Genomic DNA, 16,152 nt, shown 5'->3' on the forward strand with positions numbered 1-16,152 from the left:
GCGAAAAAAGAAAGGGCGCCATAATTAAATGAAACTATGCCCGGACGATGCTGCTTCGAGCAGACGCTTCTGCTCTTATCAATCGCAGACTCCGTGTGGCCTCCGACAGGAAGTGTGCCACCTTCGGCCGTCTTGTGCGGCGCCCCGCTCATCTTGATGGCGCCCGGGACTGGTGCCCTCCGGTGCTTGACTTTTCGAGTGAGAAAATCATCCCTCAGCGACAGGGATGAACTCTGGGCCGCCGCCGCCGCCGCTTCGTCCTTCTCGAAGTGCCCGGGGGAAGAAAACGGCGTCGCCGGCGAAGGCGCACGATAAGTGTGGTGAAAAATTTATTTCAATTTGCTTTCCCACCGACCGAATGCTCGAACTTCTGGCGCTCCACAACTTCTCTTATCTTATCACTGTCAGTGTGACCACCCGCCCGCCCGCCTGTGCCGCTTTTCCCTAGCTCCGTCCTTCCTGCTTGCTGATGGATGATTGTTTTCCGCCCGCCCCCGCGCACGGCCATCCGATTGAGGAATTGGCGAAGCCAAATGCGGAGCAGCGATGAAGAAAAATACCCAATTCATTAAGGGCTGACATTAACATATTTTTGCTTTATCGCGACGCTGCGAGCACTTCCTGATTAGTCCTTCAGTTAAGCCAGCCGAGCACGGTGGTGGCGGCGCGAAAAAAGAAACCCAGAAATGGACCAGCCAGCGGTGTAACTGTTGATCGCGAATTAGGTCGAATTAGGTGGTCCCGGTGCGGCCGCACATCGGTGCCCTAATTGAGTTACGCCGGCCGGCCAGGCTGACAGTTTTTGTTTGACAAATTATTTCAAGATTGTGCGCACGAGCGCACGGCGCGTCTTGCGAAGACGAATTCTTGTCCTGTTGCACGGTCCTTTGACCCCTGGCAGCCGCGCTCTAATAATGAGTCGCTTGTTTGGAAAATTTGGCCTAAAGTGACTGTGCGCGATGCGATGTAATACGACATTTCTAGCTTCCAAAACGCAACCCATGATTGAAAGGATACTTTGTAGCCAACACCGGAGCGTGACCTACGCAGGCAACGTTAATCGGCTACCGCTTTAAAGCACACAATAAAGCCGGTAAAGTGTGTGTTGCCAGAGCGATAAACCCCTTATTGGTGTGGGCCGAAAATAATCAAAGGATTTCTCATTAATCTTGGCGTCGGAATATCCGGCCACCACACACACACACACACGGGCAGCGGTGCGACCGAAAAGCGACGCATTATAAACCAATTTCACTATCAATTAACTAAACCATGCTAACGAGATTTTGGAAAACCCCCACTGGAAAACCCCGACATCAGTGCCCGAGAGTGTTCCGGCGGCATCGGCATGTTCCGGTTTTTCCGGTTCGCATGGGTGCCGTTTTTGGGGGCAGGGGTTCGGGGTGGTCCACAGTAAGCCCTGAGTATCGGCTGATGGAAAGCCGATGCGCGTACTTTACGCGTCCCGCGTTCGTCACAGCGCAACGGACGGGTGGCCACCTCATTCGCACCTCGGTTGGCCCACATACACACACACACACACACACACACACACACACACACTTTCGTGCACCTTTCACGGGAAATGGTGCGTCTGATAAAACAACCCGACGATTATTCACCCAGCCCGACGGAGCCGCCTTCAAGGAGTTGGCGGAAGGCCGCCGGAGTCGTTGTAGAAGTAATTAAAATTGGCTTCGTTAGTGTTGAAACCGCACCTGGGGTGGCGTCGGATCGAGCGGATCGGTTCAAATTTTCCGGCTGGGCGGTCCACACCCCGACAGATCATCGTCACCATCGTAACCCGCCGCAGAGCTCGCATCATCGTCGTCATAATATACGTGTGATGATTATTTTCGACCGTTCGGAGATGGTAAAATATTTACCCCCAAAAACCGTGGTGGCAATCCTGCCACGGGCGTGGTAAGGTGATACCTGCTCAAGCCTTTGCCCGCCCAATCCTAGACCTGGCCCAGGACCTGCTCGCTGCTGAGCGATTGGCTGAGCGTTTGTCTTCACACGTGCCCAGCACGTGACGCGGCCCATTAAATCTTCATCACTGTTTGTTGTGCCGACCCGACACCGAGAGGGCTGCGCACCCAAGAGATGGTACTCATTTTACATCGTTATCGCCACGCACAGGTGCCAGAGGTCTGAGCGCCGCCAGAGGCCCGACGATGGGCAAAAATGAGTTGAGTCTTTCACCTCCATTTTGAGGCCGCTCTCGGCGGCGACAGGAAAAAAAACAGGGTCCTGTCTGTCTCAAAAGCTCATCTTTGCTCGCTACGGGACGGGCCTAGTCCTCCTCTTTGATCCTGATCCGCTCGAGAACTGCATCAACTGCGCGCGATAGCAGCGACCCAGCCCGGGTGCCCAGGCCCAGAACCGGGCCGCAACTGATGGCGAGTTTGGGGAATAATTATGTTTAAGTGCAGAGTGCTTTGCCGGGCGCAGCATGATTGGCGCTCGGGGGTCACAAGGCGACGACAATGGCGATGACGATGATGATGACGACGACGATGATGATGATACCCCGTCGGCGATGGCAGTTTGATGGGGAAAATTATTATCGGATTATCATATAATCGCCTGCTTTGTCATTTAATGCAGCAACAGTCCGGGCCATCCGGAGCGGCTGATGCTGCTGCTGCTGCCGGGCCTCTGGGTAGCGAAATGGGTTAATGCTGAAGGACAAATTTGTGAGCGTGCCGCCGGGCGGCACTGCAGCCGAAGGTTGCGCGCCCGGATAAGGATCGGACACTTTTGTCACCGCCAGCGTGCCACGGAGAGGGGAAGAGATAATAATGCCCTCTAAATTTGGCCCCGTGTTAATCATCGCCGGTGCCCGGCACGCATGCTTTGTAACCCAATTTAAATTGGAACTGATTTGCTTAAGATGGTGGCCAAAGTTAATGGCCGATGGTTGGGGCGATAATTTGGCTAGCCTCAGTGAAATGAAAATTGCTTGAAATGTCCTTGGAGTGTTCGCCGTAGTCTTTAGAGTGCAGGGCGACTGGTGTTTTAAACATTCTTAAGGTTGACTAACAATTTAACGAATTATTAAAGTGAAATGAGTTAAGTGAATCGGATCAAAAGGAGGCAACACGGCGTTTTAAGTTTTATAAATCTTGTTTAGATTAAAATGTGGTTTAATTTACCAAACATTGACCAAAGTATGTTAAAACGCCTTTTTACATCGCATTTGCGCTATTTGGATGTCCTGAATAATTATTTAAACTAACGAACCACAAACCATAGCTCGAGTTAAGCCAGCAAACAATGTACGCTAGACACCGCACATACCACTTGTCCCGTACCTTACTGAAAGGCACGGAAAGCTCCTCACAATTCGAAGGATGCACTCATTTGGGTTCGAAAGCGGATGAAATTCCGCGCAAACACAGCGGCAACCGCGTTCCAGGGTTGTTTTAATCACACACATCGTCCCCATCGTCCCCATCGTCGTCAGTCATTTGCAACGACATCAACCGACCCGACGGGGGCTCCTCTTTTTATCACGTCATCGCTTCTCGCTTTAAGTCTCACCGTCAACGACCAATTCGCTCCGATTTGCTCCACGAACCCGGTGGCCCCGGTGGATTCGATTTATTCGCCGGCTAATCCGGCGATAAAAATCAAACAATAATCAACAACCAGCTCGGGCGGGTGGGCGGTCTGGAAAAAAGGACCCCACCGCCCGGGGGTCCTTGCGCAACTGTTGCTACTTACATGGCCCCGACGTACAGCGCGTCCCGCTCCTCGTCCATGTAGAACGTTCGGTAGTAGAACTTGCCACACTGGAACTCCCGTACGTGATCTGGAAGTAAAGAGCGGTGACAGAGAGAGAGTGAGAAAGAAAATGCATTAAGGATTCGAAGCAAATACGAGCGGACCGCGGACAAGGGAATGGTGTTTTCTTTTTTGTTTTTTTGGGTGACTTTTGGTGAGCTGCACGAAAATTACACAAAACGAAACATGGTGAGCATAAAACAGCGAACCCCGGGCGAAGGATAAAGCTCTCCCGGGGAACGATGCTTTGTTTTGAGCTGCTTTGCCACCAGCACTAAATGGCACCGATGGCCGTGTATGGGGCTCCAGATCATCAGTCGGTGTGTGTGCGTTTGTGGGGCTGTGTATGTCTGACGAAGCTTTGGCTGCAGCGGATCCGTTCTTGCTAACGGAAGTGCACTCGCTGCGGAAATCTCTTCGCCCGGAAGTGGTGATGGAAAAAATTGGGGACCCCCCAAGATAGTACAGAGAGAGAGAGCACAAAAAGGAAAGCGAGAAATATTTGATTTTCCATGCAAATGTATTCATTCGGGGCAAAGCGTTTTATGCTGCTCACCGCATCCGGTCCCGGGCGCTGCCCCGCTGCCGTAGAGTGTGTTTACACTCGGTGGGGTCGGGACGGCGCCGGGACGGGCGAGCATATTTCCGAGGCCGAGGCGATCATGTTTTTTCGCCGCACAATTTTCAATTCACTCCCGCCGGGTCTCGCCGGGACGTGAAATGGAAAATCGGTCGATTTGATAAGAGGAATCATAAAACGAAAAAAAAAACTCGACCGACCGGGAGTGGGCGACACAACGTGAAAGCGAAGCACGCGTGCGCCCTCTGTCTCTGTCCCGATTGCTTGAACGCATTTTTATGCCTTGGCCTCGGTCGCTTTCTTAGAGACCCGCGGCGGGCACTTTGTGGCCCAATGAATAAATTGGGTTTATCTATAAATGATCGATAGAGAGAGAGATGGCGCGGGGCACGCGGTGCGCCGAGCATAAGGATGACGAAGCTCGGTCGAAGAAAAATGTGTGGGGAAATTTTATGCAAAGTGCGTGCCACATTGCGATTGATGGATGAATGTTTCTTCGTCGCCGACGTTCTGTGCGATTTGGCGCACGCGACCGGCTGGCGTGCTGGGCGATGACAAGATTTATGAGAAATTAGGTAATTGAAGGTGCAGGAAGTGGAATATTGATGAGGCGACAGGCGAGTTGCTGAAAATGGGAAGAGTAAATACTGTCATTAGGCAAACTCAAGACGCCGGCCGCGAATCGGCATCTTCTCATTCCATGCTGTCTTCTGAAGAGGCCAACAGGACCCTGATGCGCGGACCGAACTTCGCGCATTGTGGCCGGTCGTAAAACGGTGCCAATACCCCTTTTCATCGCGTCCATAAAACCGAGGCCAAAAACCCCAATTTCCACATAAACCCGTGACCCGACGCAGTGATCCAAAGGTGATGAAAATATTTTATTTCGATCGTTTTCCCGTACGTCAATACATCTCGTTTGCTCTCTCTCTCTCTCTCTCTCTCTCTCGGCCCTCCAATCGGTGGATGTAAAACTTTCAACAACTCATCCACTTCCGCTCACCAGCGGCCTATTTCGGGCGTGCTCGGCCATTTTTATATAATTTAATATCGAAAACCCCACGGCACCCGAGTGGGCCCCGAGTCGGGCACGAAAAATAACGCACGCAGCGGGCACTCGGGCACCGCAGGATGAGTCGCTGTCGTGTGATCGCTGGCCGCGATATGGCGTGTGGGGTGGCCTCAACCTTCATCAGGACGTGAACGAATCGCGCAACAATTCCCCCAACGAACTCCCGGGCTGGGCGTTTGGCTTTTGCACGAAAAATCATTTATTTAGAGCGATATCGGAACGATCTGTTGCCTGGTGGCCCGAACCGTGCTCCTCGGCGCGGAACGTCCAACAGGGTCACAAAAAAATGGCGGGGGGATGCAAATGGAAAAATAACTTCCTGTTGGGCCATTTTTTTTGCTCTCGGCAGCATCCACCGAAACAACCGACAGAACGACGAGTGGTTAGGCCACTTCGTCGATAATTTATGGAGCCAAAAGTGCGCGGCCAGACTCCGACCCGGGGTCACCCGGTTTTTGGCCCCGTTTGGCGGCCGGGGCCAGAGACTGGCCAGCAAGTGGCGAGTTCATGTTTTAATCTCTCGCACACATCGCACACCGCGGATACGATCGCGGACACCAGATCGCCGGCGCCGTTAGGTTTGGCGGGAAACAACAACACTCGGGACGGGACGGGACACTCCGGAACGTTTGGTCCGAAAATGGACTGAAACGCTACAAAAAGATACCGATGACGATGTTTGATGAAATGGTGAAGTTCCGGTTGACTTTCTCGACTTTTTATAGGGCCACAAACTGAGAGAGCTCGCAAACGAAGCTTTAACACTGAACGCAATTTTATGAGACCTGTCTTTTCCATTGCCAAAGTCTAGCTTCTGAACTAACCCCAACTCAATTACAAACGGGGATGACGGGGTCAGTCACATCGCCAACCTTTCGGCTTCTTAAACTCGGCTTCAGCAAAGCCAAATTCTGAGATCTGAATCCAGGACGGACACCTGGCACATCGGTTACCGGTTCAGTTTCCGCAACCGGAAGCACCATTTTTTCCTGTCAAACCGAAACCCCGAAGACGGGTTCCAGCTGTGAGCTCGTGCAAATGGGGACGCGCTCCGCGCAAAAGTTCATAATCATTTGTCTCAATTCCCGTCCGATCAGAACCGCCCGGGGAAAGCAGGTGGCGGAGCGGGTGAAGGTGGCCACCACCCTGCCACCGTGCGGACGTGTCGTTCCCGATGAAGATGATGTTTATCGATGTTCGACATGCACACCGTACACCGTCGTTAAAAGCCCGCCTGCGACCCATCCGCCAACCGGGGTCGCCCAACAAGCAATTTCCTTCTGCCCGGCGATTCCGGGCGACATCGGAATGGATGGATCATTTTGACTGCTCCTGTCACACCTGAGGACCCGTATAAGCGGTTACCAACCGGTTGACCCGGTTCTGGTCGGCCCACACACACACACACAGGCGTACGCCGAGGTTACTGGCTCGGAACTGTTTCCTTTCGGGGCCAATTGGCCACCGAGTGTTGCCCCCGGGGCTCGAGGCCCGCCAAGCGCCGCATAAATCAACTCCATTTGAATAGATTCCCCATTAATCATTTTCCAATTGCGGTTAGCCAGGCTCCCGGCACTCCCGGTGTGTGTGTGTGCCCCTCTGGTGGTTACCAGCAATGCCGTGGGGTATGCTTTTGATGAGCAACATAGACACCGATACCCCCGGCCCGGTCCGTCGGTCGGTCGGGTGGCGCTGGCGGTGCAGAATCGTGACTGAAATCTGTTAACAAAACGAAGCTCCCGGAAACCCGGAAACACACGCTACCCATGCTGGGGCACACACCGGGGCCTTTGTGTTCGAGTGTGTGTACGGGTGTGTGTGTGCGTGGGCCACACAAAAGGGCGAACCGATTCAGACTGTGTGTGTCACATTTTTATGCTCCGTGGAGATAAAACAAATGACACTGAATAAATCACGCATCCGGTGTCTAATTATTGGCGGCACCCGGGCCCCGTCCGTGGTGGTCCGTGTCCCCTCCCCCCCACTGCTCTATTATGGTGCACTTTCCACGCCCGATGCGAGCGATGCTATCGCTGGTGTTGCGAAAAAAGGGCACCCGATGCGCCACAGAACCTGACGTCATATTCAAAACCAATCACCGGCGGCGATCTGGTCCACGATGGAGGCGCCTGGCCGTTGGTGGTTCGAACACGTTTTTATCGGCCCCCTACGCCGTTCTCTCTCTCTCTCTCGCTCTCTCGCTTTCTTTCCTTTTCGAACCAACCCGTTCCGTTTCGCATCGCTTGGCGTGTCGGGTGGGCAAGTGCCCGGGTCCCGACCGAAGACCGAAAACCTCGATATGCTGCCGACTTTCATGGCCCTATATATCTTCCATCTAGCTCCACCTCACCCCCCCCCCAAAAATTCCTTCTTGGCCGGGGCCGCCACACACACACAGACACGCACACATAAATCTTATTGGCAGTTCACAAATGGTCTCCGTCACGGGGCGGCTCGAGAGCCACCTAGGTTCGGCTTTCTTTTTGCGGGTTTTTACGGGCCGGAAGGAAGCTCGCTCGTCGTCGACATCTAGGTTACACATGTAGGCGCCAAGAGCCGCCACTTCCTTGTCGACGTCGCCGCGTCACTGAAGACGACTCGGAGCGAACCGAAAGAGGCGTTTATCTCGAGCAAATTTACCAGCCCAGCCCGAAACCGGAAAGCCGTTTGATGCTGTGCCGTTTCGGTGGCCGCTTGATATCGAAAGGGGTAAAATCGGAGCAAAGGGCCGCGTTAGAAGCGTGGCGAAAGAATGATGGCAATAGAATCGAGTAGATCGATCTGTTTTGAGATTATTAAATAGACGGCCAAGGACTAGGTTTTGGCCATCGCCATCAACCTACAGCCATTTGCACCACTGTAGACAGAGCCGTGCCCCTCGGTGACCTTTTTGCCACCCCGAAAACAGAAGTCACCAGTGTCACACGATTCGCTCTCTAAAATAGCCCCATTAAAGAGCGCCGTCCAGACATCCTTTTTTTGACCCGTTTTTTTGTGCGCTCTGTCTGTGCTCCCGGAAGTGCCTCCCAATTCCGGGCGGACGAAGACAAGACATTTTAGAATCCACAAACCCTGTGGCTGTGGTTGGGAAGAAAACTATTTCCATAAATTCTGGTCGAACCGCTTGACTGCACTGCGTGGCTGGCCTTGCGTGAACCGTCTCCCGTCTCGTGCCTGCGTCGTGTTTTGGGCGGGAATCGTAATCTGGTTGCCTGATTTCGTTCGTGCCGAGAACGTCAACATCGGGAATCTCTTGGAGTAATCGACCCGGGAAGTACGGTTCGTTGCCCATTTCGGAAGAAAGGCAATAACGAGTGACGGCCACTCGTTCGGTCCGCGCCTGGCCGTACATCAAAAGAAATGGTCCAAAAGATTAAGTATCACGCGGAACCACTTTCGCGCGTTTGAATATCGATGGCCGCACATCGGTGTGGCCATCGGTGTAAGTGACTTTAGATTTGTTGTTTCCGAACCGCATCCTTTTTGGAACCTAGCTGAGGTGAGAATCCTTCGCGGTAGGTACTGATTAAGGTATTGGACTCCCGTTCCCGGTCGTTGCGCGGCTGGCGGAGCATAAATCTTGACCCACACACACACACACGCGCGCGCGCGCGCCCAGCCCGAAACCAATATCCATTACTCACCGTTATTGCATCGGAAAAGTTTTGCTCGTGGACCCATTAAAAGTGGATCGCGCGCGAGGGGTGGCCTTTCGCGGGCCACAAGATTTGTGATGGCCGATGCTAATCATACGAAATTAGTTCTCCCGATGATTATCTGTTCGAGTGCTCGGAACCCGGGAGCAGAAAGAAGGGCCCGGGAGTCCTTTTGGCAACGCTTTGCGTCACGTGCGTCATGCTTTCCACCAGAAATCGGCCAAATCATGGGCCCACGGTTCTGGTTCGTTCGTTCGTTCGCTCGTTCGTGCCCCGGGTGATTGCCTCCTGCTCCATAACGGTCATCTTCGACAGCCGACGCAGCGTAAACGCATAAATCACCTACCGATGCAATAACTCTATTAACCACCCTCCACCAGCAGCGCGTATGTTTTTATGCTTCTCCACACGAAGGCCGACCGTGGTTGGCCTCCGGTCGGTGGAGATGGCCGACATATTTTTACTTTCACCACCCAAATGTGTTGTGGCGTTCTTTTCGGCTACTCCGACCGCCTGGAGTAGCACTCTAACCGCCGGCCCGTGGCGGACGACGTGGTATTATTTAACCATTTTCGCGCGTGGTGATCATAAATTATGACCACAACCGGCAGCCGGCGACCGTAGGTCATTTGTGTTTTCATCTTTGGCCAATCAAACCAGGGCCAGGTTTATGGGCCTCGTGGCCCAAGATGTTGCCTCTCGATACTTGATCAATTTCTTGGCCCTCCTTCCGGGCGGCATTGATTGAAATGTGTTCCCGATCCTGGAGAGTGCCGGCCTACTTAGGCCGGTGCTGGCACTCTTGCAAGGTGTTGACAGCGGCACTGAAACCTTTAGTTGCGTTCCGATACTTAGAATAATGTTGGATGCTGGTAATGATTTGGTAACACTTGGGCCGTCTTTCTCATTTTTGTTTAGCCCCTGATTGGGCTCTTTGTTATAATTAGACGAAGGTAGAATTTAAGAGAAGGCAAATTATAGGATTAATTTTGGGAAACCCTATATTGTATTGTAACTGAGCTATGCTTTATGATGAGAGAGCACCGACGTCTGCGGACGTGCTCCAGCGTCAAGATGTAACTGTCAAAATCACACGTGGCTATAAGATGGATTTAAATATTAATCAGCCTTCATGCCAGTCCCGGGATAAAAATTGGATGGCCATTAAAAACCGGCAGACCAGCAATTTCCCGTCGAGCTACACTATCTGCCAGCTTGTCCCTATCCGACGTCCGAATGCCACAAAAAAACCTAGCATTTAAAAGAAAGTGGCCAGCCTCACGACGGGAATCCATGTTCACTGCACTTTATTTACTCCACTCCCACCGACAACGACGAGAGGAGTGCAAACCATTCAAAAGGAAATTAAAATCCTGCGATCATGAAAACCGGAAAAAGTGGGCAACTTACGTGAGAACTGCACGGAGTACCTCGTTGCGTAAATAAATAAAACAAATGGCACCGGGCGAACGGGAACGGTGATCCGTGTTTCGTGAAAGTCAGTTCGGTGTGTAATGGGAACACATCGCAAGACCATTCCGTTAAGTGAGCCCGTTTTATCCTTCCTTCCCGTCGCTCGCTCGGTCGCTCGCTCGTGGAAAGTGGCCGGTGTGTCATTCAATCCACCGCATCCGCGAGCACCATCCAGAGCCGGGCCGGCCTTGCCAGTGCAGCTGCAGTGCCGTGAAAACGCAGCCCGCAGGATGTGCCCTGACAACGGGCTCCAACCCGCCCGGAAGGAAAATAACGGTTCTCCACGTTGGCCCGGTCCAGAATGAACGACTGACACGCAACGCGCCACGCCGCGTGGTTGTTGTTATCCATTGCCATTGCCGACGCTCGCATCCTGGGGAAGGATTATCCCCACTACAAGCCCGAACAACCATCGTCGTCTTTTCGCTCCACAAGACGTCGCTGGTCACGGGCCCCGCCACCGGTGGGGTCACTGCGTCATTAGGAAAATGAAAATTCCACCCACCAGGGGTCGCTCCCATCGCGGTGGTCACGAAAAGTGCAAAAGGTGGCGGCAACCCGTTAATTAAATTGTTGATCGTTTCTGTCCGTTAATTGTCTGCTGAATAAATAAGCGCCTCTAAACCAGACGGCGAAGGAAGTGAGCGAGGACCAAAAACAAGGCTCGCCGGCACCGTACGCCGGCACCGGCACGCAAACACTTCTGCGCTGAATGACATTTTACAAGAACTACTGCCACCCGTCCTGGCCGCACGGTTGTAGTTGCGGCCGAAGTGTATTAATAATTCAAAGCCCGCGCGAGCGCGGCAGGCCGCAGTTTTACAATTTTTCGCGCACGAACTTTGGGTGTCAGTGGGCTGTCAGTAGCCAGCGCCTGGATCGGTGCTTCTGAAGGGCGGCGCGAAATGATAGTGACTCGTTGGCGGTCGCTTTGTTGGCGCAATTTGTTGCGCCCCCATCACCAGTCGGAATCGGAGCTTCCGAAAAAAGGGAAGCGAAATCCTTCCGACCCTCGAAACCGAGCCCGAGGACACTCACCGCACCGCAAGACGCGAGACTCAAGCTGCGCTGCTTTTTTGCTTGCACCAAGCGCCACCGAAGGATAATCCTATTCGCGTGGCTCGTGATTTAAATTGCTGTAAATGTCACCGGCACACACACACACGTGCGCCCGTAATCATCCTTCGTCGGCGTGAGCGTGCACTTTACGCTGGGTACGCCACGGGAACCCAGCCCCTCGAACTGGAAAGCGGAACGCCAAGAACACCGAGCGCAGCTTTTTATTGCAACTAATTGCCGCGTTGTATTATGGGGTCGCCCCAAACACACACACACGGGTGCACGGCCACGTCGGCTGCGGTGGTTGTTGGGTTTGATTAAAAGGAACTAAAAGCTGTGCCACGTAAGCCACGTAAGCCTAGGATTAATCAATGGTATCTGGGGAAGGCTCTAGATTTCGCCTTTATTGCATGACTTTGGGTCCTGGGTGGTGGCGCTTGCACACCACATGCACTGCTCAGCTTTATGGCGGGATGGGATCGCTTACAAACTTATCTTCTAATTGCATTCGGCATCTACAATACGACCCGGGCCCGGGTCGGTCGGTGCAACAGACAGAGAGAGAGATGCCGACGTGATTACTGTGCGAGGAACCAACGAGAGGACTCAAGGGGCAGCACACGGGGCGAAGATTAAGGTGGGCCAACGCAGAGGTCCTTGAATATGTTTCAAACCTGCTTTAGGTGGTAATATTTTGCCGCGGAAGTACCCGATACAATGTTGTCTCCCAAGGCAACGATGTTGATGATATCATTTCGGGGGTTGTCGCTCACAAATGATGTGATTGATTGATGTGGGCGCCAACAAGTTGCGAAGGCAACATTCACTTTCGACCCACCAAACGATGGACGATGATCGAACTGGCACCGCGGGGGCACGGGGTGCCAACCGGGACTTCACGACGAGCCGAAACTTTTCAAATTAGCTCCCACGATTGGCTACCGTTGGCCTCATTGGTCGCTATCGATCGGAAAAATTGGCCCCACGGCTCACCAAGAGAGACGCTAATTTCATTAATCGGTGAGCGTTTATCGAGAAACTTCCGTCTGCGTAGGGCCGATCCGGGTTGGGTCGCCGCCGGCTGCATAATGATTCGTTATGAGCTGGCACAATTTGCGTCGGCTTCTTGGCGAACCGAGCCGGCGTCGGGAAAAATTATGTTGATTGCAGTTGAAATGCGTTGGCGAAAGATAAACGAACGCTTACCCATTTTACAGTAACTTGTTGAACGGTGCCAGCAGCAGGCGGAACAGCGGAATATAATAAAAGCCACTTTTCGAACCCAATAGTCCTCGCCCTTTGTGCGCTTCATTAGCCCATGAGCTCCGTGGACTTTAAAAATAAAATGAATGGCACGGACCAAGCGACCAAACGAAAGAAAGCCACCCAAGCCCCCATAAAACCGGACGACACATGCTGGTCCCACCATCCGCAAAGGAACCGGAAGCGGCATAATAAGCCTCGCTCGATATGAATGCTGGCCCGTTTTGTTTATTCAATTTGAGCGCGCATTCGTTTGGGAACCCAATCCTTGGAAGGCTTCCAGTTTCCGGCTCCGGCGTCCGGCCATTTGTACCACTTTCGGGTGCCCTTACCGAAAGGCTTACGGGCAAAGGCAAAGAAAATTACCAGCCCACGGGCCCACACGGGCCTGTGCTGTCCCAAAAGGTTGATTCAGTTTCCGGCGGCGCTTCCACGCTGCGCTGCCGGTTCGATCGGTATCGGGATTGTTGTCCTGGCGCGCCCTGGCTCGCCCCCCGCTCGACAACAAAGGACACCGGAGCGAGCAGCACGCGGGGCGCGGAAGGACGACAAAGCGAGAAAAATGTCATAATACCGAAAACGAGTTCGACAACGAGCCGCTCTCTCTCTCTCTCGGAGGTTCACGGGCACACACACACGGGTGAGCCACGCGCGGCGAAGGGCGCAAAATGACCCTTGAAATCCAATTTCGCCTAATTTTATTATGATTTTTGTTGTATTGTTGTCCGCCTTTTTCCGAATGTGTCGCTCCGGTTCCGGTTGGCAGGGGCAAATGTTTTTCCTGGGCTTTTCTTTCCCGGGCGAAAAGACGCCCACGGAAGGCCAAATGGAGTTGCCGTGCCACGGAACAGAAGAAGTGCCAACGGAAGTCTGTCTCGGACTGTCTCTCGGACAGGCGGACTGTCGGAGCGGGACTAAGGAGCTACAAAATTTGATCCGGAAAGCGAGTGAGATTACCCGGCGCAAGTAAATTCAATCAAAAGTAAAAAAGTACATCGTCGGCGACGACCTCGACGAAGCGATTCGTTTGATTGGATTTTTATTCAACGGTTAGCGAGGACCATGTGTGTGTGTGTTTGTGTGTGGGTTTGGGCCGATCATGTTGAGATTTAAAGGCCATCACCATCAGAGCCCGGCCGTTGCCGATTCCAGCAGTAACGATCGGCCATTTCGGCTTATTGTCGTCATCGCCGTTGGCTGGCCGTCGGAAACGGCTGGCCAGTCCCGTTGTTCTGGGCGAACTCATCAAACCCGAATTGGAACTTATTTTCATCCAACGTCTTCGGGTTGCGAAAACGGCCGTGCCGTGCGCCGTGCTGTGGATTTGTCCCCAAAGCCAATCGATCGGTTAGTCCGCGCCCGACAATGTCCAATGTGTATTTATTGGCCATTTTGCCCGCCCGCGTTCTTGTTTACTTCTGACCCCAAGGAAGTTGTAGTTCGAGCAGCCAAGAACCTGTTCCATCATCTGTCGCCTGGCTGTCGCAGTTCGGGCTAAGCCAAAGTCAAATTAATTATTGACCGATAGCCCATCCCGGGGTAGTTTTCGGGCGGGCAAAACCGACGTCCATCAAGGGCTCATCTTCAGGCGTCAGCAGATCCGATCGCCCGACTCCCGGTCCGATTTTCCCACTCATTAACCAATGGGGCGGACTCCCAGTCTGTCCCTCCTCACGTAGCGGCCACCAACACCAGCGTGGCCAGTTTGCGGTTATCTGCGGCTCCAAGTCCGAAACTTTATCATCTCCGCAGACGAGCTGAGTCGGTAAAAAGCCTCCGATGGAAAGAAGAAAAAACAAGACAAGAACTATCGAGGGCCCCAGCACGGAATGTAGCTCCCCTAATCCAATAGAATCCGGCTTAATTAGATAATGGAGAAAAGTAGTATGGACCGTGTGGAGAGAGATCTGATCCCGCCCGTCCCGGGATCTGCTCCGAAGGGGTCCTCGACCACAGCTCCGAGTGCCGCGGGAGCCATCGATTGGCCCCCGGGAGCATAATGGGAGTTATAATTTCACTTCTGGGCACAAAAAAGGCTTGCCGCGCGACCGGGTTCCGTGTGGCTTCCGGTCCGGAGGCGCAGGTCAATTGTACGGCCCAGCATCGTTACAATTCCATCGTTCGGTTTCCTGGCCATCGTGAAGACGCTCCGTCGAGGGCTGACGACAACCGAAGGTACCGAAAAGTTTTCGTCGGCCCCCCTTCGGTAAAGAAGGTGGCTGGCTGGGCAAGGCTGTTGTGGGTAGCGGGCTAACTTACTCCGCCGGGGTGACCCCGCAGGGAACGCTGCAGTAAGTATGATCAATGATATTACCCGAGCATTCCGTGAGCATCAGCGTCGGCCCCTGCTTGGTCTCGCTTTAATGTCCGGATCCGGCTCGTCATCTTGGTGGTCATGGCCAGTAGACCTGAAACTTTTTTGCTCGCTCTCTCTCTCTCTCTCTCTCTCTATCTATCTCTCTTTTATTCGACCATTCCTGTTCCGCTCTTGATGGAGACAAATTTCATCACCATTTATTGCGCATTGCCGCCGCCACGAAGGACGGACACGGACCCCACGGAAGAAACGGACGGTGAAGGACCGAGTAGCTTCAGGACTGTTCGGAGTCCGGGCAATCGAATTTTTGGGGCGCACCCTCCTGAACGTGCTTCGTGAAAAAAGTGCACTAAACCGACCAGTCTGACGGCACGGAGCGGAAATCGGCCAAAAGATATTCAACCGAAACGGAACCCGTCTTGAGGCGCGCCTCGGTGAGAAGTAGTTTTTCAATTTTTGCCTCCCGAACCACGCCACCGGAAACCGGAAGCCGGAACCTGGTCTCCTAGCTGGCTTGGCCGAAAGTTTGAATGGTTTTCGATTTGGCACCGTGCCCACCGTCACCTTGCACGGCAAAGGAAAGAAACACCGGGACTAAGATCGGTCGCCCTGGACGAGTCCAGGCCCAGAGTCACATTATGGACCAACATCGGGGGGGAGCCGGGGGTAGGCCCCTTTGAAAAGGACCTCTCGAGCTTAAAGTGCGCCAGAACTCGTTCGCCAGGCCCGTTTTCTTTCGATTGTTTGGCAAACACACCGAGCGATTGTGTGCGCGGAGCCGGGAAAATCCGGCAAAATGGCTCGGAAAAATGTAGTGCCACCAGTGTCGGCACGAATGGTTGGCATGCATAGAGCACCTTCGTTTTCGGTTTGGCGCGCGGTGCGATTATTGTTTCTACGTCCGCACGGATGCGATTTTCCGAACGCCGACCCTCCGTTCGGT

General features: G+C 53.3%; 1 protein-coding gene across 1 annotated transcript in view; it reads right to left on the reverse strand.

Moving 5' to 3' along the window:
• Positions 1 to 16,152, reverse strand: part of LOC128279147 (semaphorin-2A-like) — a 51,646-nt gene that overhangs the window by 21,917 nt on the left and 13,577 nt on the right. The window contains exon 2 of the mRNA XM_053017865.1: positions 3,730 to 3,817. Within this exon, the coding sequence (XP_052873825.1) occupies positions 3,730 to 3,817 (88 nt within the window). The remainder of the gene's footprint in view (positions 1 to 3,729; positions 3,818 to 16,152) is intronic.

This window comes from Anopheles cruzii, chromosome 2, assembly GCF_943734635.1.
Source record: "Anopheles cruzii chromosome 2, idAnoCruzAS_RS32_06, whole genome shotgun sequence".
Taxonomy (NCBI): Eukaryota; Metazoa; Arthropoda; class Insecta; order Diptera; family Culicidae; genus Anopheles; species Anopheles cruzii.